The sequence below is a fragment of the Neomonachus schauinslandi genome, chromosome 6 (genome assembly GCF_002201575.2).
Source record: "Neomonachus schauinslandi chromosome 6, ASM220157v2, whole genome shotgun sequence".
In the NCBI taxonomy this organism is placed as follows: domain Eukaryota; kingdom Metazoa; phylum Chordata; class Mammalia; order Carnivora; family Phocidae; genus Neomonachus; species Neomonachus schauinslandi.
The window spans coordinates 2,408,137-2,435,636 of record NC_058408.1 but is presented as its reverse complement, the minus strand read 5'-3'; the positions used below and the strand labels follow the sequence as shown (position 1 = coordinate 2,435,636).

General features: G+C 59.7%; 1 protein-coding gene across 3 annotated transcripts in view; it reads left to right on the top strand.

Annotated features, from left to right (window-relative positions):
• ARHGEF11 (Rho guanine nucleotide exchange factor 11) overlaps nucleotides 1-27,500 on the top strand; it is an 84,099-nt gene that overhangs the window by 43,209 nt on the left and 13,390 nt on the right. For 2 of the 3 annotated variants that reach the window (XM_021682074.1, XM_021682077.1), the window contains exons 4-21: nucleotides 6,101-6,150; nucleotides 6,757-6,814; nucleotides 7,500-7,678; nucleotides 8,408-8,479; nucleotides 12,905-13,024; nucleotides 14,424-14,469; nucleotides 14,970-15,046; nucleotides 16,096-16,233; nucleotides 18,360-18,434; nucleotides 18,650-18,751; nucleotides 19,637-19,735; nucleotides 20,723-20,765; nucleotides 21,718-21,814; nucleotides 21,940-22,062; nucleotides 24,063-24,086; nucleotides 24,279-24,423; nucleotides 24,673-24,772; nucleotides 25,477-25,506. In XM_021682074.1, coding sequence (XP_021537749.1) covers nucleotides 6,101-6,150; nucleotides 6,757-6,814; nucleotides 7,500-7,678; nucleotides 8,408-8,479; nucleotides 12,905-13,024; nucleotides 14,424-14,469; nucleotides 14,970-15,046; nucleotides 16,096-16,233; nucleotides 18,360-18,434; nucleotides 18,650-18,751; nucleotides 19,637-19,735; nucleotides 20,723-20,765; nucleotides 21,718-21,814; nucleotides 21,940-22,062; nucleotides 24,063-24,086; nucleotides 24,279-24,423; nucleotides 24,673-24,772; nucleotides 25,477-25,506 — 1,578 coding nt within the window. The remainder of the gene's footprint in view (nucleotides 1-6,100; nucleotides 6,151-6,756; nucleotides 6,815-7,499; nucleotides 7,679-8,407; nucleotides 8,480-12,904; nucleotides 13,025-14,423; nucleotides 14,470-14,969; nucleotides 15,047-16,095; nucleotides 16,234-18,359; nucleotides 18,435-18,649; nucleotides 18,752-19,636; nucleotides 19,736-20,722; nucleotides 20,766-21,717; nucleotides 21,815-21,939; nucleotides 22,063-24,062; nucleotides 24,087-24,278; nucleotides 24,424-24,672; nucleotides 24,773-25,476; nucleotides 25,507-27,500) is intronic. The other variant, XM_021682078.1, reaches the window with a different exon arrangement.

The window sequence follows — 27,500 nt, the reverse complement described above, 5'->3', positions numbered from 1 at the left end:
GCCAAGCGTGAGAGCCACGTGTTCATAGCCACGTGTGTGAGAGCGCGTGTGTGCATCCGAGTGTGTGAGAGCCGCGTGTTCATAGCCAAGTGTGTGAGAACGCGTGTGCAAGAGCCGCCTGTGTGCAGGCGAGTGTGTGAGCGCGTGTGCACAGCCGCGTGTGTAAGAGCCGCCTGTGCAGGTGAGTGTGCAAGCGCTGCGTGTGTGCCGCTGTGTGTGTGCAGCCAACTGTGAGAGCCGTGTGTGTGACGAGCGTTAGAGCCGCGTGTGCAAGAGGCGCGTGTGCAAGAGCCTCCTGTGTGCAGGCGAGTGTCTGAGAGCGCTGTGCGCAGCCACGTGTGCAAGAGCCTCCTGTGTGCAGGCGAGTGTGCGAGAGCTGCGTGTGTGCCGCCATGTGTGTGCAGCCAAGTGTGAGAGCCGTGTGTTCATAGACAAGTGTGTGAGAGCGCGTGTGTGCAGCCAAGTGTGTGAGAGCCGCATGTTCATAGCCAAGTGTGTGAGAGCGCGTGTGTGCAGCCGAGTGCGAGAGCCGCGTGTGCGCAGCTGAGTGTGCGAGAGCTGCGTGTTCATAGATAAGTGTGTGAGAGCGCGTGTGTGCAGCCGCGTGTGCAAGAGCCGCCTGTGTGCAGGTGAGTGTGTGAGAGCTGCGTGTGTGCCGAGCGTGAGAGCCGCGTGTTCATAGCCAAGTGTGCGAGAGCGCATGTGCAAGAGCCTTTGTGTTCAGGCGCGTGTGCAAGAGCCGCCTGTGCAGGTGAGTGTGCGAGAGCTGCGTGTGTGCAGCCAAGCGTGAGAGCCGCGTGTGCTAGAGCCACGTGTGTGCAGCTGGGTGTGCAAGAGCCGCATGTGCGGCCGCCGTGGGAGCCAGAGAACGTGCGCATGGCGGGTTCTGGGCATGAATGCCTGGCTCTAGACCTGGTCCCCGGGGGTGTCTGGGGACGTCTCCAGAGCTCAGCGCCACTGGACAGGATTTCTAGGGGACACGCTTGATGCTCTCCGGCTGGGAAGGGGAAGAACAGCAGAGTGGCCCTCAGGACGTCAGGGAGGCCCTCGCACTGGGTCAGAAGACTCTGTGGCGGATCAGAGACCCCACTTTACAGTTGGGGATGATGCGCCAGCCCAAGCGGTTGCCTGCGTTTGCAGATGCACTGATCTTAAATGGTAAATGACCAAAGGAGGAGTGACGAGTGACGAGCGTGGGACAGCAGGGAGGAGGCGGCGTCGAGAGATCGGCAGTTTGCGGCTGAAGCCTCCCTGGAAGACGTGGGATTTCAGGAATAGTCTGGAAGGGGGGAGTGAAAACTCGCTGGCAGGCTAGGAAGCGGGTGGAAGGGCCTGTACGCAGGCCGGTCCAAGTCGGTCCAGCCAGCGCTTACGGGCGCCCTCGGCTAACGCTGGTGAGCAGGAAGGAGTGCGGAAGCGTGTGAAGCAAGTGTCCCTAAAAGGAGTGAACTTCAGTGATGGGGCTGGGCGGCGACGTGGAGAGCGTCACGGGCTCACGGCGGCGGCGTGGGGGGCTCGGTCCCAGACCGCCACGGTAAAGCAAATAGCGCCGTAAAGCAAGTCACACACATTTTGGTTTCCAGGTGCATGAGGTGAGTCACACCGTGGTTTGCCATGTGCGGTAGCATTAGGTCTAAAACCACGACACACGAGCCTTCGCGAAAAGCACCTTCTTGCTCATCAGCCGGTCACAGCCTTTGTGCCGGCGGCGGTCTCGCCTCTGCGGCGGTGGCTGCCGAAGCGGCGGTGGCCGTGGCAGTCTCCGAACATCAGACGGTGAAGTTTGCAGCATCGATGGGCCCCTCCTTCCGTGGACGATGTCCTGCAGCACTTCTCAGAGCTGGAGCCGGTCCTCTCCCGCGCTGCCTCTGTGTGATCCGCTAGGTTTGTCCGAAATCCATCGAGGTCATGGCCGCGGTCTTCACAGCATCCCCTCCAGGAGGAGCTCCCCGTGGGGAAGGCACGTGCTTGGCTCCTCCGTAAGGAGAGCTCCACGTGCGTTCAGATTGCACCCTGAGATCGCAGCAGTTCCGTCCCGCTTCCCGCCCCCTGCTGTTTCCACATCTGCGGCAACTTCTCCAGCGAAGCCCGGAACCCCACACGGTCCTCCACGAGGGCTGCAGTCAGCCTCCAAACCCCTGTGAATGTTGATACTTGGACCTCTTCCCACAAACCATCAATGTTCTCAATGACATCAAGGATGACGAATCCTTTCCAGAAGGTTTTCAGTTGACTTTGCCCAGATCCATCAGCAGAATCATCTATGGCAGCCGTGGTCTCACAAAGTGTATTTGTCAGATAATAAACTGGAGTCGGGACGCCTGGGTGGCTCAGTTGGTGAAGCATCTGCCTTCGGCTCAGGTCATGATCCTAGTATCCTAGGATCGAGCCCCGCATCGGGCTCCTTGCTCAGTGGGGAGTCCGATTCTCCCTCTGCCTCTGCCTCTACCCCTGCTTGAGCTCTCTTGCACACTGTCTCTCTGACAAATAAATAAATAAAATATTAAAAAAAAAGACGTGAAAGTCGAAATGACTCATTGATCCATGAGCTACAGAGTTGGCGTTGTGTGGGCGGGCATGAAAACAACACTCCTCTCTTGTCCGTCTGTCAGAGCTCAGGGGGCGGCGGGGCGGGGCGGGGGGGGTGCATTTTTTTTTTTTTTTAAGTAGGCTCTTCGCCCAACACGGGGCTTGAACTCACGACCCGCCATCAAGACTTGCATGTTCCATGACTGAGCCAGCCAGGGGCCCCTGCTGGGTATTTTGAGAGGGATCTGTTTTCCGAGCAGGTCTCAACGTGGACTCCGGACATTCAGTCAACCCTGTTGCAGGCAGACGAGCCGTCATCCAGGCTTGGCTGGGCCATTTCCAGAGCACAGGCGGAGCAGAGTCGGCATCACCCCGAAGGGCCCTGCGATGTTCGGAATGGTCAACGAGCGTGGGCTTCACTTAGAGTCTCGGCGGCCTTAGCCCCTAACGAGAGAGGCAGCCTGTTCTCTGCAGCTTGGAAGCCGGACACTGACCCCTCCTGTCCAGCCATGAGGGCCCCGGATGCATCGTCTTCCCGTAGAAGGCGGTCTCGTCCACGTGGGAAGTTGGTCGGTCACGTAGCCACCTCCAGGAATTCTCTGAGCTACACCTTCTGGGGACCCTGCTGCTTCACCAGCCACTTCTGTGTTGCAGAGACGGCTTCTTTGCCGACACCCCACAAAGCAGCCCCTGCCGGCCCCAGGCTGTGTTCCCGCAGCTCCGACCCCGGCTCGGCCTTCCCGCTGGGGCCTCGCTCTGGACTGGACTTCGGCAGAAGGGGGTGTGCGGCTGCTCGAATGCTCGGTCCACACCGCTGCGACCCTGTCCACGTCAGCAGCAGGCCGGCTCGCTTCTCCTCGGCCTGTGTGCGCGCTGGAATCGCACTTCTAATCTCCTCCGACGACTTTTCCTGTGCGCTCACAGCTCGGCTGACCGTTGGCGCGAGAGGCGCAGGCTTTCGGGCTGTCGGCTCTGGACACGCCTTCCTCCCTAAGCTTCACCCCTGCTCGCCTCTCACTGCCAGCCCCGCACGTGTGACTCTTGCCTTCACCCGACGCTTCGAGGCCGTCGTAGGGTTATTAACTGGCCTCATGTCCGCACCGCCGTGGCTCAGGGACGAGGGAGGCCCGTGGGGAGGGAGAGAGACGGGGCAGCGGCGGTCGGCGGAGCCGTGGTCACACACGCACTGGGTAAGTCGGCCGTCTTATGTGGGTGCAGCCTGCGGGGCCCCCACACAGTGACGCTGGTGCATCAGCGATCGCTTGGCACACATCACCATAAACGTCGAATAATGGAAAAGTTTTAGATACTGTGAGAATCACCAGACTGTGAGAGAGACGGGAAGTGAGCACCTGCTGTCGGGGCACCGGGCTAATGCGGGGTTGCCCCAAACCTCCCGTTTGTAAAAACCCAGCAGCGGCGAAGCACCCCAGGCCGTGCGCGGCAAAACGAGGAAGGAGGTCGGAAGCAGGCCAGCATTTCACACTCAGTACATTGCAAAATGGGAAGAAAAATATTGGTAGTTTTGGGAAATGGTTGGGATTTGTTCACGGGGAAGGTGAAAGGAGACTTTCAAATTTATGACCCAAACGAGGTATGTGCGTCGCAGGAGGATGTAAATAGTCGCAGCTTGTGTGTTTGTGAGTTCCCTTGGGTCTGTGGCAGGCTTGTCTTCCTGTCTGAGGATGGAGCTCCGAAGAGATGCTTCTGTTCTCTGCTTCCCTCGTTCTCCCTATTCCTGGACTGGAGAGATGGCGGCTTGGTGGATGGACTGGGTGGCCAGAGGCTTGAGCACAGTCAGACCCGGACACAAAATGGCAGAAAGGTGGCTTGCCAGGGAAACCGGACTTTTGGAAAGTGTGTGTCTGTCTGTCTGTCTGTGTGTGTTTCTGTGTGCACGTGCATGCGCGTGTGTTTGGGCGAGAAGACACGGAGAGACGACATCTGCGTCAGCATTGACCTCACAGGAGTAACGAAGTGGTTGTTACTGTCTCTCCCTGACGTGAGTCTCCTCTAGCTCACTGTTTCTCAGAGTGTGGTCGGTGCCGACAAGAGAGTCTCCCGGACCCCAGGGGGTGGGGGCTGCCGTCCTTGTCCCGAGCCCACGCCCAGAAGGACTGAATCACCCTCTGGCAAGGGGACGTGCCTTTGAACAAATTCCCCCAGTGATCCTCGTGCTCACTGAAGTCGGAGGACTTCTCTGGTTCCTTTACTCTGGAGACTGCTTTTCTTTGCAAAATCAGGCGAGACAGTGTTTTCCCACCTTTGGTTTCCAGACACAGCCTAGAGTGCTTTAAGCTCCTCACAAGTGCTCTTCCGTAAATAGCAGGCTGCAGACGGGGGTGTAATACTGAGTCCCTGGGTTGAAACCGAACTTGGAATGCATCTCCACTGTAGAAGCTCCTTTTAGACCAGAAGCATCTATATGTGCTTCGTGGGAGTTTTGTTTTGATCAGACAAATGCAGCTTACGGATTGAATGATCATCTGGGACAGATTCACCGAAACACAGTCTGTATGCCACTTGTTAGCTTGCTTTGGCTCTCGTGCTGCTTACGCTTCATGGATGTGAACCAGACCAGGACTGAGTCATTAGAAACCACACAGCGGTCACGGTGCTGTGGCCTCCAGCCGAGGGACGGCCTCCAGTAATGCACAGCAGGAGCTCCGAATCCCGCCCCTTTTAAAGGGAGAAACGGGGCGCCTGGGCGGCTCAGTCAGTTAGACGTCTGCCTTCAGCTCACGTCATGATCCCCGGGGTCCTGGGACCGAGCCCCGCATCGGGCTCCCTGCTCGGCAGGGAGTCTGCTTCTCCCCCTGCTTGTGCTCTCTCTCACTCTGTCTCCCAAATAAATAAAATCTGTTAAAAATAAATAAAAGGAGAAACTGCAAAGGGTCTAAAGCAAATTTTTTTTTAAAGATTTTATTTATTTATTTGACAGATACATAGCGAGAGAGGGAACACAAGCAGGGGGAGTGGGAGAGGGAGAAGCAGGCTTCCCGCTGAGCAGGGAGCCCGATGCAGGGCTCGATCCCAGGACCCTGGGACCATGACCTGAGCTGAAGGCAGACGCTTCACCGACTGAGCCACCCAGGTGCCCCGGGTCTAAAGCAAATTCAAACAGACGATAAAGGAGTGGTCACTGTCATCTTTACTGGTGTGAACCCCAGAAGGAGGCTCTCAGGGCTCAGGAAGCAGTTTGAAAACTCCTGTTTTCACCCGTTTCTCCCTGTTCCTCTTGATAATTACTGTTACATTGACAATTACATGTAATAAGATAACTCATTCTTCCCACCGGATCGTGGGACCCATCCAGACGTGTTCCGATAAAGCACACGTCTTGTCCTGGAGCCAGGCCTGCCCCTCTGGCTACCAGCAGCCTGGCCTCGAGCCGGGTGGCCAGCACGCCCCCTGCAGCTCACGGGATCGTCCCCGGAGCAGGGCAGGAGGCACACAGGCCTCTGAGGGCCTGGCACAAAGGGCTGAGAAGACGTTTTGGAGGGACTGCCGGGCAGGGTCAGTGACATCGGGAGGGGGGCTGGGCTCTGCTGACCAGGTCTTCTCCCTACAGGAGGGGCAGCCATGAGAGCTGGCGTCAGAGAGGGCGACCGGATCATCAAAGTGAGTGCCCCCCCTTCTGGCCGGCTCCCTCCAGCCTCCTGCCTCGCCCTGGGGTGGCTGGCCGCTGTGTTGGGGGCGGTGCCACGAGAGGACCCCAGGAATATGGGGACCAGCCCCCTGGAGCCCCATCCTCGGCCCTTCTTGACTCTAAGTAACCAAGCTTCTGGAATAGGTTTTATTTTCCCATTTAACAAACAACAAAAATACACCTAAGATGGGGAGGCTGAGACCAGCAAGGGGCCCAGGGCCTTCGGACTCTGTCCCCACACAGTGCTGACCTGAGGGCCTTACCATCTGCCACCTGCTGGGATCTGCCCGGCCTCTGGTGCCGCAGAGTCCTGGAGGCAGTAAGGGAATCCTAGGCGAGGCAGGGCCTCAGCCCTCCAGTGAGGAGGAAGCACGCTGGGCGGGGGCGTGGGCCGGGGGCCGGAGGCTCACAGGCCAGCCGGGAAGACAGACGTACAGCACATGTGAATGGAAGCAAAGTCCCAATGACCAGGGGGTCCTGCGGAACATTGGAAAGTGGCTTTGTGAAGGAGTGGCGTTTGAGCTTCAGAAGGATCCCCTGCGTCCATCCTGCTCACTCCATCGTTTGTCCCCTGACAGGTGAACGGCACCATGGTGACCAACAGCTCACACCTGGAGGTGGTGAAGCTTATCAAATGTGAGTCGGAGAGAGCGGAGCCCAGAAAGGGGGCGGGGGCGCAGGTGGGCTGGGGCAGCAAGCCCTTCGACCCGGGGCCTCCTTTGTGGGTGAGCGAGGCAGCTAGGATCACGCGTGTCGTCTTGATCCACTGGGCCTGCCCTGTTCCTGCACGCCCGTGGAGACCATACCCTGCTGCACCAGCTCCCTCCAGGGCCACTCGCTCCCCTGTCCCCTCCACGGACAGCCTTCCTCAGTGGTTGCCTATTTGGGGGGAAAAGGCAAAAACATTCTGTTTGCAGCCAGGAAGACCCAACCATCAGGGCTGCCCAGGTAATCCAACAGAAGCAAGAGAGTTGAGGGAAGAGTTCGCGGGCGGGCGGCCCGAGGAGGGCGGGACCTTCTGTGCACCAGGGGCTTGAGGGAAGTGAGTGAGGTGAAGGGCACGAGGGCCGGCCGCCCCTGGGGAGGGCAGCCACGTACCTGGGTGGAATTCCGCTTGGGCATCCTGCGTGAAGAACGGGAAGGAAGGGGTACCAGTGGAATTAGGGGGCGGCAGGGCATTGAAGTGTGGAGAGTTTTATCTGCAGAATTCTAAGCTTCGTGAAAGAAGGGAGAAGACGCCCCCCACCCCCTTTGTCGCTTGAGTGTCCACCACCAGGACCATGCGCCTTGAGCAAACCTCTCCTTGTCTGTCTGCCTCCAGCCGGTGCCTACGTCGCACTGACCCTCCTGGGCTCCTCCCCCTCATCCGCTGGTGTCTCTGGGCTGCAGCAGGACCCTGCCCCCGCCGGAGCACCCCGAGTCGCTCTTGTGGTCCCCCTGCCGCCTCCACCACCACCTCTGCCCCCTCCACGGCGCATCACAGGGCCCAAACCGCTGCAGGTAACGGTCCTCGTGGTCACCCCGTGGGGAGGAAAGCAGGTTGTTTCAGGCGTGCTGGTAGGCAGAGACAAGTCAGAGATCTGTGAGGAGCGTCCGCAGAACAAAACGAGGACTGGCCGCGTGGAAGGGGCCACTCCACCCTTAGTGCCCACCTTCCACGTGAATGCATCCGGCCTTCCCAGCCAGCAGCGGGCAACGTGCTTCCTCAATGGGGGGGACCCTACGGAGGCCCTTGGGGTGCCGCCCGCCAGCAGGGAGGGTGCACCCCTTCAGGCGCGGACAGGGGCGTCCATTAAAGACCGTGGCCAGCCACTGTCACAAGACTGTGGGACACACGGACGAGTAGGGGGAAGGCTGCCTGAGGGACGAAAGGGGACAGAAGGGGAGCGGATCGGGAAAGCACAGGCAGCAGCAGGGGTGAACCCGGACGGGCAGCGGAAGGACGAGGTGCGGTTAGGAACGGGGCCGGGATCTGTGGTCAGACAGAAGAACGAGCCAGCGGGCTGGGAACCAACTTGGAGTGGTTCGGTGCTAGGGGTGGTTGTCGCCAAGGCCTCTAGGAATTCGGGAGGGACACCCGGTGCCTGAAGTCTGCTGAGGGGCTTTGGGTCACTCAAACATACGGACGACCCCAACGGCTTTGCCGGCTTTTCCTGCCTGAGAACCAGCAGGTGGGAGAGAAGCTGCGAGGCTGCTCCCACCCTCACCACTGGTCTGTTCCGTTTCCAGGATCCCGAATTCCAAAAACATGCCACCCAGATCCTTCGCAATATGCTGAGGCAAGAGGAAAAGGAGTTACAGGTGAGGTCCTGCTGAGGGCCACTGGCCACGGCCTTGCTCTCGGGACACAGCCTGTCACCCCTAAACCCCAGCACCCGAAATTTGCGGCCCACTGAGTGGTTGTTGTGACCGTGGGATTCATTAAAGCAGAACTCGGGCAAGAAAGTGAACAGGGACCAGAGCTCTTGGGTAATAGGTTCAAATAGTGGACACACAGCCCCGTCCCAGCAGGAGATGGAGTGGGGAGAACACAGCAAGGGAACACCAGAGCCAAGGAAGGTCTCAGGGTCTCCAGTGGGGGGTGCAGGGGGCGGTGGGACCCTGTTGGTGGAGGGGGTGCGGTGGGGCAGCCAAGTCCTGGCCTGGCCCTTTCATTTCCGTTGAGCACGTTTCCATCAGTGCCCACCTCATATAAAGCATTGTTTCAGGTCGTGTGGCACACAGACGTGGGAAGTTTAGACGGTTCTTCCCCTCAGCACAGCTCTGTTGTAGCGGAGAAAATTCACAGCGTAGTAGGAGAGTCAGCGGGGGGACAAGGAAGAGAGCACTCCGTGAACGATGGGGATGCAGGGAGACTTCAGGGACAGAGCTGTGTTTCAGCTGAGCCTTGACGGGTGGGCCTTCTGCGAGCAGAACAGATGAGGAGGGTCCGCTGGTGAGTGGACAGCACAGGCCAAGGGCACGGACATGTGAAACTAGGCTCCTGTGTTGGGCAGGATTGAGTTGCTGCTGCATGCTGGGTGCTCATGTGTGGGGCAGGGGGAGCAGGGCGTCCGAGCAATGTGGGGGCAGAAGCTGGAGAGGTTACACAGAAAAGTGAGATGTGGAGCTTCCCTTCGTGGGGTTTGTGATCCAGTGGGGTATCTGTGGATGGATGGACATGCATGCATACCGCGTTGTAGTAAGTGCAGACACTTAGAGAGCAACACGGAACGATCGGACAGACCTATCGCTCAGCCGAATAGAGTTTAGAGTCCAGAAGTTAAACCACACAAATAGGGTCAGTTGAATTTTGACAATGGTGTCCAGACCACTTGGTAGAGAAAATCGTCTTCCACCCAATGGTGCTGGACCAACTGGCCGTCCACATGCAAAGAATGAATGTGGATCCATACCTCACACAGTAAACAGAATATAATCCCAAATCGAGCAAAGACAAATATAAGAACTAAAAGTGTTTTTTTTTAAACTGCAAAACTTGGGGCGGCTGGTTGGCTCAGTCATTAAGCGTCTGCCTTCGGCTCAGGTCATGATCCCAGGGTCCTGGGATCGAGCCCCGCGTCAGGCTCCCTGCTCCTCGGGAAGCCTGCTTCTCCCCTCCCACTCCCCCTGCTTGTGTTCCCTCTCTCGCTGTGTCTCTGTCAAATAAATAAAACCTTAAAAAAAAAAAAATTAAAAAATAAATAAAACTGCAAAATGCTCAGAAGAACACACAGGTGCAAATCTTCATGACCTTGGATTAGGTGGTGTTTTCCTAGATATGACACCAGAAGTAGAAACAACCAAAAAATAAATAAATGGGACTTCATCCAAATTAAAAACCTTTGTGCATCAAAGGACACAATCAGAAAGTAAAAAGACAGCCCGCAGGATGGGAGAAAATACTTGTAACTCCTCTGTCCGATCCAGGGCTTGTGCTAGAGTACGTACAGGACCCTGTAAACATAACAGTAAAAAGAAATCCGAGCCAGTTGGTAAGTTGACAGAGGATTTGAATGGACAGTGAAGACGCACACAGGTGGCCGGTAAGCCAGTGGCGACTGGTCATCAGGGTGGTCCCGGTCACAGCCGCACCGTACACCCACCGGATGGTTGGAACCAAAACAACAGAGAGTCGCAGGTGTGGGTGAGGGGAGAAGTTGGGGAAATCCTAGTTTATGTCCTGTATGCTCGTTATCTAATGGATTCCCACCATTGCTGGTGAGGACGCGGTCACACGGCCGCCACGAACGCGCTTCGGGGGCTCATCAGAACAGCACAGAGACACGCTCCGTCAGCCCCACTCCCAGGTCTGACCCCGGAGAACTGAAAACACATCAGACACAGACGTGTACGCGGACGTTCATGACCCCCCCCTCCCCGGGCGGGAGGCACTGCTTACAACACGAGAGGCGCTCAGGGAGGAGCCAGGAGCAAAAGGCCACAGGTTGTGTGAGTTCATTTAAAGGGAGGTCCAGCGTAGGCACGTCCGCGAGGACACAACGTAAATTAGTGGTTGCGGGGATGAAGCGGGGAGAAGGTGGCAGTGACCGCATCCTCTCGGGTGGTGGCCGTGTTCCGGAACTACGTGGTGGGGGCCGTCTCCGTAAACCCTGCGAATGTGTGCAGACCACTCAGTTGTACGCTTTAAAATGCTGAGGTTTATCTCATGTGAATTGTGTGTCAACAGGTTCTAAAATATTAAGCACACAGAAGCCCAAAAGAACGAATAATCTGCAGGAATCAGGGAGGGCTTCCCGAGGTGGCACTTGAGTTTGGGTTCAGTCCGTTTCACTCTGGAAGGTGCGTTGGGCCTTGAACCCCACGCTGAGCTTGGTGTTTATTCTGAAGACCCTGGGATGGGTCAGAGGATTTTGAGCAGGCGTGTGATCACATCTCCGAACCAGTGTTCCCCAGAGACCGTCCCGCGGCTGCTGTGTAGGAATCAGCACAAGGAGACACGGCCGGCCTGCAGGAGGGAGGTAGCAGGGCAGAAAGAACAAGAGATGCCCTGAGTCTGGGTGCTGGGACGGCGGCAAAGCCGGTGGTGGATGAAGGCAGGGGGCAGGGCAGGGTTTGCGGGGAAGACACGAAGGTCAGCTCTGGGTGCTCGCGGGACGTTCAGACAGAAAGACCGTCCACCAGCCGTGGAGATGAGGGGTTTGAGCCTCGAGGGAGAGGGCAGGGTTGAGACAGGTTCAGATGTCCTCGGCGTGAAGGTGGTAGTTGGAACTGGGGACTAGGTGGGGTCCCCAAGGGTGCCAGTACAGAGAGGAGGAGAGCGAGTGGGGATGGAATTTTGGAACTTGGTGCTTTTATGGCACACCACAGCCACCTGTCACATCAATGTTGTATTTGCTGTTACGTTCGGAATTTGTCCTTCTCCTCGTGCGACTAAGTAACGTACAGGCTAGGACCATGTCTCTGGGTATGTCCCCTGCGTAGCTGGTGCAGGCCCACGCGAGTTACGGGGCGCAGGGACTGGGCGAGGCTGCAGGCAGGCTGTGAGGGGGCGTGGGGGGCACCAGGATGGCCTTCCAAGGAGGGGGCGCTCGAGATGACAGCTGAGGCCCGGCCGCGGGCCTGGCCCCTGGGTCACCCAGCTCCTTGAAGGAGTCAGAGGGACAAGACTGTGTGCAGGCCTCAGGCTCTGGGCCCCGACGGTCGAGCCCTGTCTGGAGACATGTCCGTGGAAGGAAGGAGAAAGGGCCGAGGCAGCGGCTTGAAGGTAATCAGAATTGATGGAAGGGCTTCGTGCTGGCCGCTGGGTTTTGTTTTAAGACCAGAAAGGAGCGTTCGTGCGGGATGAGGGGAAGGAACCATGGGATGGGGAGACTGAGGGTGCGAACAGTGTCTCCGGAGAGGCCCGGCAGCTGGAGGCAGAGCTGCTCTGTGGGGCCGGGGAGGGGAGGCCGCAGATGTCTGCAGTGCAGCCAGGAAGCCCTACTAGAGGCCGCAGGCCACGGGCCTGGAGAGGCCGTCGGGTAGCAGGGAGGCCCGATGAGCTCCCAGAAAGTGTGCGCCCCCCAGCTTTATTTAACTGCGGGACAAGCCAGCTTTATCGGGCATTTCCTTCTGTGGTGCAGTGGTAGCTGCCTCCTGCAAAGGCTTCACGGGCAGTGTCGTCCGGGCCTCACTGCCCCCCCGGCGGGCAGGGACCGACATCCCCGTTACCTGGGAGGACGCAGGACAGTGCCAGGTCTGCACAGCCAGTGAGCCCGGGGGACGGAATTCAGAGGCTGGCCTCCCCGACTGCAAAGCCCAGGCTCCAAGCTCTGCGTGCGCACCGGGTGAGCGCCAGGTGAGGGCAGGTGCACACAGGTGAGCATCCGAGTGGCTCCCAGCAGCACCTGCGGCCAGAACGGGCTCCTAGGACTCTCGGTGCTGCGTGTGAGCTCCCTGTGTGGCCTACTCTGCAGAGAGTGAACATCTGACACTTGAGCCAGAGCCAAGGGAGATTTCTTTAGGATGAGGCGTACGCCCAGCCTCGGACGGTGCTTCAGACTGGACAGGCCTTTGTGTCCTGTCTTCTAGCCCCGGTTGGCTTTCCGGGATGTTTCTCACCCTCTCTACACCTTTCTGTTCTCCTGAGTGACGGCCAGCTCCCGTGCATCTCCCGAAGGCAGAGAGCTCCCGTCTCTCCTCTTGGTTTTGGAGTAACTGCCTGTTCTCACCCCTGGGTGAGTCGTCCGTTCTCCACTAACCACCCTTGTGCCCTTCCCTCCCTGTCGTCCTCGCTGTCCCCAGCGTATCTGTGAGGTGTACAGCCGGAACCCCGCCAGCCTGCTGGAAGAGCAGATCGAAGGTGCCCGGAGGCGTGTCACTCAGCTACAGCTGAAGATCCAGCAGGAGACGGGGGGCTTCGCGGTGAGTGCCACGGCCTGGCTCCAGGAAGGGCGCCGTGCAGGTGGCCGCAGGGAGAACGAGGAGGAGAGCCTGGGCAGAGGCCTCCTGAGTCAGGCCGGGCCTCGACTAGTCAGCGTTCAGTATCTTACAAAGAAACAAAGGGCAGCAATTCTTCGCTCGGCGCCACAGGGCTGAGCACTGTGCGGGCGCTGGGGGGGCCCTTTCTTGCGCTCCGAGAGCCTGCAGTCGCGGCCTTAGTTTCGTTATCTGCTCCCTGCGGGGGGTGTGGCCGTTCCCACTCCGGTTGTACTCAGCGTGCCTCTGGCGGCTCCTTGAGCCTCACGCGCTGCAAGCAGTGGGTCCCCTCGAAGGCCGCAGGCACCTCCCACGTTAGGCGTGGTAAGGGACCCGCACCGTGGAGCGGGGTCTGTAGGGAAACCCCAGGCAGGAGATGCCCTTACCTGATCCAGTCAGGGCCTCTGTTCCTGGCATCCTGCCCAGTCTCCATCGGGCCGTAACCCTTCGGGCAAATGAGAAGGAACTCTCCGGAAACTAAGATCTCCAAGAATCATATTTGCCAAAGCCAGTAGAGGTTCTTTGAGGATCCTCTACTTTCTTTTTAGACCATGCAGATCAGAATGCCTGGGAACCACAGGCTAATCAAATTTAAACTGCTCTACTTTCCAAAGGGCACGTCCATGTCACGTGGCCAGCAGGCACTCAGGTTCTGAGCTCACTAGCGCTAAGACTCTGGGGCAAGTTGCTTGAGCCCTGGGAGCCCCGTGTCCTCGTCTGTGAGCTGGAGAGCCCACCAGGGCTTACCCGGGGGTTATGGTCGGAGCCGAAGCGTGCCGCCCTCCCGGGCCGTGCGTGTTTGCCCTGCCGCTGTGCTCACGGGCTCCACAGGGTGAGGCCGAAACACCGGTTGGGAGCGGCGGGGCTGAGCGCCAACCCTGGCTTGGGTTGTCCTGCTGCGCGGCTCGGGCAGGTCACGCACAGTCTCTGGGCCCCGTTTGCTCACTGGTCACTCGGGCCTCAGCAGTGCCGAAAGCCTAAGTGAGACCCAGAAAAGCGTGCTTCGCGAGCGTGGGGCATGGTCACTGTGGTCAGTCCTTCAGAGGCCGCCCCTCCTCCTCTCCCCTCAGGCCCCGCTGGGGCAGCTCCTCAGTGGGTGCTGTGGGGCCCGGGGCGATAAATCAGTGAGTGTGGAGACTTTCTCTAAGGGCCAGGCTCCCTCTCCGGCGTTAGGGCTCACCGCCCTCCTCAGACTACCAACGAAGCGGTAGCCCCGCGGCCCGGGACAGGAAAAGCCACTACTTGGAGCAGACACTGCTGACCGAGGGAAGGGCTGGCTGCAGGACGGACTGAGTGCAGGAGAGGCTCGCAGAACGTGCCCACCCTCCTGACCTTTCTTTTTCAGGACGTACCCCCCCTGCATGGCGACGCCAGCCAGAGAGCATCAGAAGGTGAGTGCCCCTCACCCCAGACCCCCAGCCCAGGTTTCCTCCCTGTTGTCCCTCCCCATGGGGCCGATTCGGGAAAGATGGGCTGTAGTCCCTGCTCTCCAGGCATTCGAATGGGGAGAGAAAGCAGCGTCCTCGCACGGGGACGGGGCCGTGAGGGCGTAAGCTTCCCACCCTCGTAGAGCCAGGGTGCCACTGGGGTGATGGGGGTCCAGACCCCGGCTCTCCTCCTAGCCCCTGGCGCTCTTGTGACCCGAAGTGAGTCGAGCCGGAAGAGGGGTGGGGCGGGTTGAGGGTGCGGCTCACGGTGACAGAGCCGTGGAGTCTCGTTCCAGGAGGTGATAGGTCCGGGCACAGGCCCTCAGGGAGGCGAAAGCCGGGTGTGGAGCGTCTGACCTGAGGGAAACCAGGGAAGGAGGGAAGGTGGCGGCTTCGCCTTCCTGCCCCGCACGCAGGCCCCCAGGCCACGGCGCCACCTCCTGTGTAAACTGTTTGCTCCCCAGGCCAGCTGTCTCTGGATTCCCAGGAGGGGGACAGCGGCTGGGACTCTGGGACAGAGCGCTTCCCCTCCCTCAGTGAGGTGAGTGCCCGCAGGGGCCAGCCCCGTCTCAAACCCCGGTCGGCGTCCCCTGTCCAGGCGCCGAGAGGTCCTGCCGTGGCCGGTTGTGCCGCGGCCTCCGACCTGCCGCGGGTGCGCTTCAGCCACACTTCCAGCTCCCGGGGTTTTAGTCACTCTGCGCTGCGTGCAGGACCGTCAGACCCAGCGTCTGCTTTACCACCGCTCCGTTCTGTAGCGAGCCGGGCGGAGACAGCCGTGCGAACGGCTTGAGCCTCTGGGCGCGGGGGAGCAGAGCCTCGGTCTCGGCCACACACACAGGACTTCGGCTGCGGCCACGCCGTCTTAGATGCACGCACGGAGCCAGCCGAGTCGGGGCGGCAGCCTCTCTCGCTCCCTCACAGATCTCACTTGAACAGCTCGTCTTTCCTGGAGGGTCAGAAGCATTTCAGCTTTCGGCCTCACGTTCCCTTCCAGCTATTGTCTGCCTGCACGTAGAAGCTGCAAATATAAAATTGCAAAGTAGAAGGATGACAGGACGGAAGAAGTCGTAACGCCGTCAGTCGGATATCTGCTCAGCCAGGCTAATTAATACGCTTGAACTCTAACTTTAAATAATAGTTGGAATTGCATTTCCTTACTGCTGCCGCCTGTCCGTGGGGGACGGTGAGCGTATGTGCAGGGATCCATCTGTGGGAAAGACCCCAAGAAGGGGCGGAGGGTCTTCGGTGACCCAGAGTCGACGTATCCTGAGGGCTGGTTGTCTGGGAGGTGGCCTGGCGTAGAGGGGACGGCTGCGGGCTGGGCTCAGGTGCCCGGGCTGCGTCCAGGGAATACCCCAGCACTGGGTTCCCGGCCTTGAGCAAGTCTCGAGACCCGTCCCGAGTGGTTGTTTCCTTGTGTGAAGGGCGGGAAGGGAGTGGATCTGCCTCAGAGCACCATCTTGAGCACCGAGCAGGGTGCCACGCAGCCAAGGGCTCTGCGTAGCCCCGGGCGTGCGTGCGTGCGCCCCCGGGCGTGGGCATTACCAGGCCAGCTGAGGGGCACTTTCTGGATGGGCTCTCTTCCTCCAGGCGCTGATGAATCGGAACTCGGCGCTGTCGGACCCTGGGCCGGACAGTCCCCGAACCTCGCCTGTGATCATGGCCCGGCTGGCCCAGCACCACCGGCAGCAGGGCTCAGACGCAGCAGTGCCCAGCACCAGCGACCAGGTGAGGGGCCCAGAGCCCCCTGCAGTTCTCCCTCCCCTCCTCCAGAACCAGCTTCCCCAGGCCCGGCCAGGAATACTCAGGCTAAACCCCCTTTAAGGGAGACTTTGTCTAGAGAACGAAAGTGAGGGAAGAACGTGGTATGAACAGTCACTTGAATGGGCTCCGTGTGAGGACACGTGAACACCTCCACAGGGAAGGGACGAGAAGGGATGTGGAGGAGCAGAGAGCGTCTGTGTGGAATGGCAGATAGGTTTGTTTGGTGTCTCCAGAATACTCATGTTCAGTTTTCTCTTTCTTTAGCAAAATCCTTTGTCTTACGCAAAATCTTACATTTGGCACGCTAATATAGGAACCAAATAAAAGCTCAGCTACCCTGGGACCGGCCCCAGCCGTGTCTGCCCTCCAGGGCGCTTCCCTGTGGCCCCACGGTCCTGAAAGCCTGGTGTGGACACCCCTGCCTACAGGGGGTAGACTAGGTGCAGGCGGGCGTCAGGAGGAGCGTTTTGGGCTCAGTGCAGGGACTCCAGCTGTTGAGGGGATTTGCCTGACGTTGTGGAGCCAGAAGCTGGGTCACTGCGTGTGAGCAACACGGCGAGAGCTCCTGGTTTTGAAAAACAGCGTTTTTTAGCGTTCACCGGCCACCGGCCCTCCCTGGGGTGCTGCGGGGTCGTGGCCCGGGCACATCCTGCTCTGGAGCGAGGGCTCCTCGGGCGGCTGATGGGAGCAGGTGTGGAGTAGCTTGGTCGTGGGGGTCCTTTCTCCCGTCCTCTGAGAATTGTTGAGGTTGTTACCTTTGAACGGAAGGAGCGGCCTCAGCAGGGCCCCAGTTTCTGAGTCATAATGTGTGCTGATGGGGGCGGGGCCGGGGGGACCGTCCGGGCTCAGCAGCAGCAGGTGGAACCTTTGGAAACTCTTACTTTCTGTTGCATCACTGTACAACGTCTATTTTTGTTTAATAATGAGCATTTTCTGCTTTCTGTAATGAGAAAAACTGCGTATTTGTGAAGACTCCCGCTCACAACAAGCAAAAACCTGGTGTTTCCAGGTTTCACCCGAGAGCCAAGTAGAGCCACAAGTGGCCATCTAGTGTCCCCTGGGGGCCCCACGGTGTCACGGGACGGGGGAGGCCCGGGATGTGGCCTGCCTCTGCGTTCAGCCTCTGCGGGCCTCACTTTTTCATTTGCCAGTGAGTGCCAGACTCTGACATGCCTTCTGGGTCTTGGGTTCTGTGTGTGTCGCGCTGAGCGGAGGGTCCACCAATATCCAGGAGAACAGGAGGAGTGAGGGACACCCGGGAGGTGCCGTCAGGTGAAGCCGCTTGAGCGAGCGAGGGTGGGAGGCATCTGAGGCCTGGAAGAGAGTGGGCGTGAGGGATCCAGGTGGGCTCCAGAGCAGGGCCCTTCTTGGCGCATCCCTGGAAATGAGGTAGATTGCACTGAGTGGAAAACGTAGTTGGGAGAAAAGGTCTGAAAGCCCAAGGAACCTCCAGGAGGAAGCTTGTCCAGGGAAGCATCTGGAAGGCCTGTGCAGCACAAAAACACTGTCATCATTCCTAATATCAGCACACCAGGTGGGCTTAGGTCTTTAGTGAAATTGGCACGAGGAAGAAAACCACACCGAGAAGCCTGGATTTGAGACCGGTCATGGAGATCCACCGGAGACCCTTGAGCAGGTCGTGCTGGGGAGAGGTCAGCTCCATCCCCTCCGTCGTCTGCCTCCGGGAGGCAGAGAGAGGCCCCGAGCTGTCCTGTGACAGAGACCGGTACCTGCAGGCGCTGGTGCACGCCGTGGTGGGCGCGGGCGTGGCTGCCGAGGGGACAGAGAGCCCCAGCCCGCCGTCCCCCGGGAGCCACCGCCCCCCAGAGCTTTCACAAACAGGAAGAGCACGCCTTCTCTCGCTTCCCATGCCTGAGCACACGTGCCCCGGCGGCCCCGCCCGGGAGCACTTGACTTCCACAAGTGGAAATCGTGGTTCTTGCCTCTGAGATTTGGGGGAGGTGGGGAGATGCCAGCGCTCGCCAGACCCGTGTGGTCCTCCCTGCTGCGCCGTCCCCACACGCGTGTCGTGGAGGGCTTGGACGCCTGTCCCCTAACTTCTCCTCCCTGCGACCGGCCTCTCTCCCCAGGGCGCAGACCAAAGCCCGAAGCCTTTAATTATTGGCCCAGAGGAAGATTATGACCCGGGTTATTTCAACAACGAGGTAACGGTTTCCTGGCTTTCTCCTTTCGTCACGGTCACACCAGCTGCTGTTGACTGGAAGCAGTCAGAGCTGCCACGGCCGTGAAGGGGCGCGGGGTGGGCGCCGCAGCTTGTCAGCCCGGGCCGGCGGGGGCCATGGGGGCCAAGCTGCAGCAGGCCACGCTACTGTGCCCTGCGTCCACGCACGGCAGCTGCCCCCACCCTTCTGCCCTGCAGAGCGACATCATCTTCCAGGACCTTGAGAAGCTGAAGGCACGGCCAGCTCACTTGGGCGTTTTCCTGCGCTACATCTTCTCTCAGGCCGACCCCAGCCCGCTGGTAAGTCAGGGGCGTCATCTTGACTGAGGCCCTCGCTTCTGCTCTTGAGAGAAGTCGGATCCGCGGGCAGCGGCAGGTGGCTCAGGGACGGAGACAGAGCCGAGAATTGCAAGATTAGCAGGAGGGACTGCATGTGATGTGGGGAGGAGCAGGGCCGGGACCCCTGCCACGCTTCTCGGTCCACTCGGAGGACACGGTCTCTCTAGGGCAACGCTGGGGATTGCAGACCCGCGACGTTACCGTGGGGAGGCTCAGCAGAGGGGCAAGGTGACAAAGGTGATGGGGTGGTGTGTGCAGGGACGGGGCTCAGGGCCACCAGCCTCAGCAGCTTTTCTCATGCTGCTCTGGGCTCAGAGGAAAAGATGGACAAGAGAGGAGGATGTTGTGTCCCTCACAAGACCCAGACCACTGTTTTCCTGCAGGGCTGACCGCCATTGGGAGCCAGGGTCAACATCATGCGCCCAGCAGGTGCCCACTGAGGTGCCCACTGAGCACTTGACACGAACCCTTAGAAAACAAGATACAAACAAGTACGAGGCAAAGGCTCAGGTGTCGGGGGACGCAGAGTCCAGGGTGCTTGTGCTGGAAGCTGCCGGGCTGAGGCTGGCGCTGATTTACCGGAGGGTTCGGAAACTCGAAGCCAGGGCTTCTCAGCCTCCGCGTGGCCATGTTGAGCTGTAGGATTGCTTGCTGGGGGCTGTCGTGTGCATCCTCCGTTCTCAGCCGGGTCACAAGACTGCGCCCGCCAGGTGCCCCAGCACCTCTCCCGAGAAGGGTCACAGATGGCTCCAGGCACCACCTGTTGTCCCCTGGGGTCAGAATCCTGCTCCGTGGAGTGGAGACGTGGGGAACCGCTGCTCTAACCCATTTTCTCTCTTCTCCTAGCTTTTTTACCTGTGCACAGAAGTTTATCAGCAGACAAACCCCAAGGATTCCCGTGGCTTAGGAAAAGACATCTGGAATATTTTCCTAGAGAAAAATGCGGTAAGGCAGTCACGGATTGAATTACAGTTTTATTGGATTCTTGGGGCCACTCGGGAGCAGAGGGAGAATGAAGCCACACATTTAGGCCGGATGGAGACAGGTTTTTGAGAAGTCGGGGCTGAGGGCTCCTGGGTCCTGTTCGCGGCCCTGCTGTCAACCTTGAGCCCCTGACCTGGCCCCTTCGTTCCACGTGTGCCAGGTAGAAGGCACATTGCCTGCCCCCTGGACCAGTGCTGGCTCCCCCCAGCCCTCCCTGCCCGCCCATCGGGGGACGAAGCAGCAGAGGCACAGAGACCCCCGATGGTGGTGGAGATCAGTGAGCCAGATGAGGAGCCAGGGTTCTGACACTCAGCGCCCTTGGGGATCCTGCCCAAAGCAGGGTTCGCAGGGAGGAGGCCTGGAGTGTGCGGGCAGAGGAGCGCTGTGCGTGTGGACAGGGCCGCGGAGGTGCACGCCCACATGGCATTGTGGGCCTGCAGTCTGACCAGCTAGGCTAATGCCCAAGTGACTTTCAGTTCCACAGCGTAAGCTCGCGGGATTAATGAGTCCTGTGCTCCCCAGGACTTCCATGCCTGTCCCGTTGTGTGGGTCTGGAGGAGGGGTGGCCCTGTAGGGGTGGTGGACTTAGCCTGTCCCCGCTGCCAGGTCCTCGTGCTCCGTGCTTACTGGGACACTCGGCCACAGGGGGAGCAGAGGAAAGGGCCCAGTGACGTTTCTGCGTTGCTGTGGAGTCGGCAGCAGTAGGGAACCCGTAAACCCACACGGGCTACCCCGGAAGATGGCCTGCTGGCCCTGTGGCTTCAGATTCCATTTCTCAAACGCCGTAACTTCGTGTGAAGGCTTACAAGGAGAGAGCAGGGAGGACGGGCAGCAGGTGTCGCAGAAGAAGACAAGGGGGTGTTGGGAGGCCTTCCTTGCCGCGGGGCAACATCTCCCACGCGCCCTGAGCTATGGGTCTCACCGCCCGCCCCCACTCCTCTCTTCTAGCCGCTGAGAGTGAAGCTCCCAGAGATGTTACAGGCTGAAATTGGTAAGTCGGCTCATGGGCCACTTAGTCTTGTCCTGGGCCCTGGAGACGCCAGAGCAGAGGGCGCGTAGCCCGTCTTTGGGCACCCCTTCCTCTAGGAGGGGGAGGTGGCTGGCGGACAAGCAACCATGGGACAGGCCCTGCCCGGGGAGCTTGTGACCCCGTGAGACATGCGCTCGTTTCCGCCAGTCGTCCCCGGGGCCTTCCTGGGCCCTGCAGGGCCGTCTGTACCAAGGGGTGGTTGGACTTGAGGGATTCCTAAGCCTGGCCGATCATTAGAATCCCTGAGGGAACTCTGAAAAATCCAGAAACCAGGGCCTACTCCGTTCCACCCCAGGGCCGGGATCTGCGGAGCATTTTTGTTTCTGTAAGTTCCTCACTGATCCCAGAGCAGCTGGTCCAGTGAGGAGCCGGCCGGCTGGGTGGTCGCTCCGTTCCCTCTCGCTCTCAGGTCGGGAGTAGAAAAGCTGAGGGAAGGCGGCGTAAGAGGGCGTCAGCCTGAGGAGCGGGTCCCAGGCAGCTTGGGAGGATAGGTGTCCCACGGCCGGGGGTGGACGGAGCTGGCGGACACTGGTCCTCACCCACGTGACGCTGCTGCAGGGACAGGAAGGACCCCGCCAGGGTCACGTGAGGTGCTTGCCGGGCAGCCACCGAGAAGGAGCGGTTACCGCTGTGCCGGCAGAGGGCAGCCCTCGGCACATCTGACAGCAGGCAGGGCTTTAAGGTCCTTCCACGTCATGGAGTCTGGAACGCCCAGGTGTCCTGTCCTCGCCTTGGGACCCAGACGGCAGGGCTCCAGTCCGGGATTCAGGAGTGACCGGCTGGGTCCAGGCCTCCGCCTCCCTTGGCTCACAGGAGCGCGGAAAGCCGGCCTCCCTCCAGGCCACAGGGGGCTCCGCAGGCGCGGCCCCCGCCTCCCGACACCCCGTTTGTGTCTTCCCTGGGTTCCCTCCAGACTTGCGTCTGCGCAGCTGTGAGGACGTCCGCGCCGTGCTCCGTGACGCTCAGGAGGCGGCCATGCCCGAGATCCAGGAGCAGATCCAGGACTACAGGTGCTGACCCGCCGCCCCTGCCTGCCCGCCTGCTGGCCCCGTGTCTCCCATGCGTGCGCACGCGCCTCGCTCCTTCTGGGCCTCTGCTGGGCACCTCTGTACGTTCGTCTCTCTCTCTGGCTCAGAACAAAGCGCACCCTGGGGCTTGGCAGTCTGTATGGAGAGAATGACCTGCTGGACCTGGACGGGGACCCTGTCCGAGAACGCCAAGTGGCCGAGAAGCAGCTGGCCGCCCTGGCAGACATTCTGTGAGTGCAGAACAGATGCGAGTGTTCGTGGGTCTGTTCTCCGACGTCTCCCCTCCATGCCTGCCGGCCCTCCTTCCGCTGAAGGATGGGGAGAGTGCGCACTCCACGCGAGGTGCAGGGTCCGGGGCTGCCCACGAGGACTCGGGCGTTAGGAGCTTCTGCTCCCGTCCGAGCCCTCTTCCCGCCCACCCTGCCTCCTGCCTGGATGTCCCGTGGACACCAGCGGGAGGGCCACGCCACAGGTCTGCTGTGAGTGCTGCCTTCAGGAGGCAGATGAGCTGGAGACGGAGGGTGGGCCGTATTTAACTGATGGCATCAGAAGACACCTAACTCTCCGAGGAAGGAAGTCGCGGCCCGTCCTCCCAGCGTCACCCACGTGACTTTGGGCACGTCAGGCTTCGGTCGTGTGTGACCTTGGTCTCAGCTATAAAATGACAAAAGCGGACAGGACGTCTTCGGAGTCTTCATGTTGCCATTCCATGCAGCGAGATTTATGGAGTCTGTTCTAGGCTCCTGGGATGTGTTCGTGAGCAAAACAGCAGTTCCCGTGGTGCTGACATTGTAGCAGGAAGAGAAAGCAGCGTTTGATAAATAAGCAAGATCTGTAACATGTTCGAAATGAGGGGGAGACAGCAGGCCGAAGGAAGGGGTCCGGAGCACAGAGCTGGTGCGTGGCAGATTTAAATAGCGGTGTCAGGGCGAGCCGCATCCAGAGAGTAACGCTAGAGCACCTGAAGGAAGTGGGGCCGTTGCCCTCGCTGACATCTGGGGGAAGAGCATCCCAGGCAGAGGGCAGCAGGGCAGGGTAGGCGCCTGCTTGGCATTTGGGGGCAGCGGAGGGCAGCTTGGCCAGAGCATGTCGAGAAGGTCTGTGCTGACCTCAGAGGTGACGGGAGGGCGGCCACAGAGCCTGAGAATGCTTGTATGGACGGACAGACGGACAGAAGGGGAGCCGGGAGTGGGGCTGGGCTGTGGGTGGAGGGTGGTGGGGAGCAAGGGAGGGTCCCAGGCGAGGGGTTGCACGGGAACCCACGTGGTAGGGGTTGGGACGAAGGATGCAGTGAAAAGTGGTCAGTCCCAGGGGTATTTTGATGGTCAAGCAAACAGGCATTTCCTAAAAACTGAGTGTGGATTGTGGGAGAGAGAAAAGTCAGGGAAGACTCTGCAGTTCGTGCCTGAGCCGCTGGAAAGACCAGGTGCCATCAGCCGAGACCGGGTGGCTGTGTGCAGGGCAGTTCGCGGTAGCCAGTCGGGGCTCCGTGTCAGACCGCACCCTGGAGATCCCGGGACGCAGCCTCAGGGACGGTCCTGCAGCGGATCAGGGCACACGGGGGGCATATTCTTGGAAACAGCCCCCTGGCCTTCAGCCAAGCCTTGGACCTTTCTGGGCCTCAGTTTCCCTAGCGGTCTGATGGCAAGAATCAGCCTGACCGCTCCAAGGGTGAGCACAACACCAGCCTGTGCTTGTTCTGAGGTCCTCACGCCCAAGAGTCACATGGCATTATCACCGGCAGCATGGGCACCCGCTTGTGATGGGGTGAAGCAGGGAAGCTTCGGTCTCACAAGATCTGGTATCTGCTCGTGCGGTTTGAGAACTCAACGAGTTAATACGTGTCGAGTGGTGCCTGGCTGGTAGCGCACCCTCTAGCGTCCGTTGCTCTTACCATTTGCCTGGTAAATAGGCTCCCCTGGATCCGGTCTCAGGGTGCGACCTTCTGTCGTCCTTCAGCGGGGCGCGGCGCAAGCCCCTTCCTCCATAATACCTCCCGAGGCCGTGTTTGCCGCATCCCCTTCCTTTTAGCTGGAAGGACATCACCGTCGCTGTGCGGAGGCCCCCACAGGAGTGAGGGCTTTCACCTCCTGGGCCCCACGCTGGCTCAGAGCTGAGACCAAGAGTCGAGGCCCGGCCTCCCTCCCCCACGGCCCCCATCCTCCATGTGTGTGTGATGGACACACCTGTGCCCCACAGTGCGAGTCATCTGTCCTTTCTTTTGTTCCAGGTCCAAGTACGAGGAGGACAGGAGGTGAGTGAGTGTGCGGTGTGCCGGCCATCCTCCAGTCACAGGGGGGCCCGTAGCATCGGGGATCACGGTCTGAGTGTAGCCCTGGTCACAGCGGGGTCGTGGGGTCCAGGCCGCTGCTGCTCGGGGACCACCGCCTGGGTGGTGGGGACAGCTCGAGCGCTCTGATGGCCCACGCCCGCCCCTCTCTCGCAGCACCCCCATGGACTTCGTCCTCAATACCTACATGAGCCACGCCGGGCTCCGTCTCCGAGAGGCACGGCCTTCCGGCACGGCTGAAAAGACCCAAGCAGCTACTGACAAGGACAAGTGGCTGCCCTTCTTCCCGAAGACCAAGAAGGTGACAGAGCTATCTAGACAGCATCTTCTGGTGTGGTTCTCTGCAAGGGGGCAGCCTGGGAAAGCCCCCCCATCACAGGGGCATCCGTGAGAACCCACAGACTAGCTCAGACCCGGGCCGGAAGCACCCATGGTGGCTCAGGAACAGGCGGGAGTCTGCTTTCTAGTTAGTTGTTTGGGGCGAGTCTTGGGGCCAGCGGCCGCGTCTGCAGATTGGGACCTTCTCCAAACCCCGTGTCTCTTGTCTCAGCAGAGCAGCAATTCCAAAAAAGACAAGGACGCCTTGGAGGACAAGAGGCGAAACCCTATCCTCAAGTACATCGGGAAGCCCAAAAGCTCTTCGCAGAGCAGTGAGTCGGGGGGGCGGGGGGCAGCGGCCGGGGCGGGGGCGCAGCCACGTGCCCACATGCCGCTTCCTATCAGTGCTGCTTAGTCTGCCCTGTCATGCGCGTGCGGCTCTTCCAGGTACAGGGACCAGGAGGCCTTGCCGGTGCCTGGGCCTGAGTCCAGGAACTCAGAGCCTGTTGTAGGAACAACCACACGGAGGAACATTCCCCGCCGCGGCAGGCTCTGGCGGCAGTAGATGCCCCCTTCACCTTCTCCAGTGGGCTTCGTCTGTGCCCCAGGGTGTGTGGGGAGCATGTGCGGGCCCTCGGCGGGACGTCCGAGTGACCGTGCAGCAGAGCTAGGTGGATGGGGGCAGGTTTGGGGCCCAGAGGCCCCCCTGCTGCTGCCGCTTACCCGGAACTTGGGTGGGCTGGTCACGGGTCTTCCCAGCCCTGTCCTTGGTCTGGAACTTGCCGCTGGTCCCCAGTCAGTATCCTCAACCCCCAGCATGGGTCTTGGGAATCTGGGAAGGGCCCTGGGGTGGGCCGGCGGCCCTTTCTGAAATTGCTGCTGGGGGTGGGGGTTCGGGGGAGGGACTCTTCTCTATCAGACCTGAGTTTTGCCACTACCTTTTCATTTTCCAGCTTGCTGTAAGTTTTGTTTTGAGTCTTGAGACATTAATTTGACTTTTCATGGTTTACTTTTGTTTTTGTTTGTTTTCTTTTAGCATTTCATATTCCCTTGTCCCCTGTGGAAGGTAAAAGGACCATTTTCTGTGGGTTTTTCTTTGCTTTAGCTTTGAGTTTCCATCTCTCAGGTCTGTGTCTCCTTCTCTGCCTGTCCACCCCCTCCTCCGTCCATCCGTCGCCTCCTCCGTCTGTCCGTCCTTGCTGCCCCAGCGGCCCTGTGACACGGTCCTCCCCGGGAGCTGCTCTTTCTCTCCCTCCCTTCCTCTGGAAGGTCCGGGGCTCTGTGTGCACGCGGGAGGCCGCGTCCCGCACGAGCTCCTCAGAATTTTGTTTCCATTGAAATAATAACCAAATCCTCATTTTTGAGGGTTATGCGGGCTTTCTTTAGTAGACAGCGGTCTGTAACGGTTCTTTGGGGCCTTTTATTGTCTGTCACCTGCTCTGCTTAAGCCTTCGGGCGTGGCCCCTCCCTGCCCCTGACTCACGGTGACGGTCAGAGAGAATGCCCCCACCGTGCGTGTGTGGCTCTGAGCACAGAAAAACCACGTCCTCCGCGTCACCGCAAGAGGCTGAGAGCCTCCAGGCGGGTGAGCACAGATGCTGTGGGTGCGGCCCCCACGAATACAGCCACGTGCCTGGTACCGGCTAGTTCTGCAGTGGGTCTGTGGAGGAAGAGCTGTGGGATGCAGTCAGGAACTTGTCCAGTCGCTAGAAATCATTTTATGTAAAGTGATGGCAGAAAATAATGATTTTCAAAATTATTTCAAAGTTTTAACTTCCTAAACCCATTATGCTGCTTTAAATTAGAAAAACTTTCAAATTCTGAGAAAAGGCCTATAAAACAGTGGAAAAATAAAAGAATGGCCTTGACTCCCAGGCCCTCAGTTCTTCCACACGCCCCCGCCCGTCCGCCCTGCCCGAGAGCGAGCGGCCCCCCGAGAGCGAGCGGCCCCGAGAGCGAGTGGCCGGCCAAGCTGCCGGAGCCCAGGGAAGGGGGGTGGCCTGGGCGTCCACCAGCTCGGCGAGCTAGAGCTTCCCGCGGTAGTTCAGGGATTGGGTTTGGTGTTCTCGAGTTCCCGGGATATCAGAAGAGTCTGGATCCACATCTGAAGGCCACACCCCCCCCCCAGAGGTAGATGCCCCAGCACTGAGCGCTGGACCATTTGGGGTGATCAGCTGTCACCCCTGATTAGCAGCGACCGTGTCTGATTGTTAATAACATGGAGTTTACTTCTCTCGTTTCCCTGTCATCCGGAGAACGGAGGAGGGAGGACAGAGGACACCAGTGAAAAATGGGCTCGTTTTAACAAATTGTGCTCCTTCCTGCCTGTTTTTCCCATTACCCTGACTCAAGTATGCCGGCTGCCAGACCACGCCAATCCCTCACACGGGGTGCAGCTACATGCCGAGGACACGTGGCCCACGGGAGGGGAGCGGGGGCTCAGCCAATGGCCGCCTGTCCCAGGGTGTTCCTGGGCCCCACACGGTCACCCAGCCGTGCTGCATAGCTGACCCTGGGTCAGGCGGATGTGGCCCTGTCCCCAGAGTGGGGGTGAGGGTAGCAGCCCCTCGGCCGAACACATCCTTACAGCCCCCTCTTACACAGTTCTGGGAAACTGTTACCCCAGCTGCCTGCCCAAAGGATATTTAGTTCTGCTTCCTCTGGCCTGGACGCTTTCTTACAAAACCCGAGTTTGGCTATTTGGGGAGATTTGTACATTTTCATAGGCGGGACCCCAGTTAGTGTGGGTAGGATCAGGGCCTCGCCCGCCTCCCGGCCCCCCTTGCTCTGCTGTTGGTCTCAGGCCCATCGGCCCTGGGAGCCCAGCTCCTGTCCTGAGGTCCCTGGAGCTGAGCTCACTGTCTTTGAGGAGGAGAGCCCCCCTGCAGGGCATCACATGAGCCTTTTGACTTTCTTACCTGTTCTCTGTTTCTTTGAACAAGAAACACGTGAGAGAGAGAGTGGCCACCCATGCTGCTCTGCACATCAGTGGGAGAGGACCAGGAGCTAGTCCAGTCCAGAGGACGAGTCCCAGGAGCTAGTCCAGTCCAGAGGACGAGT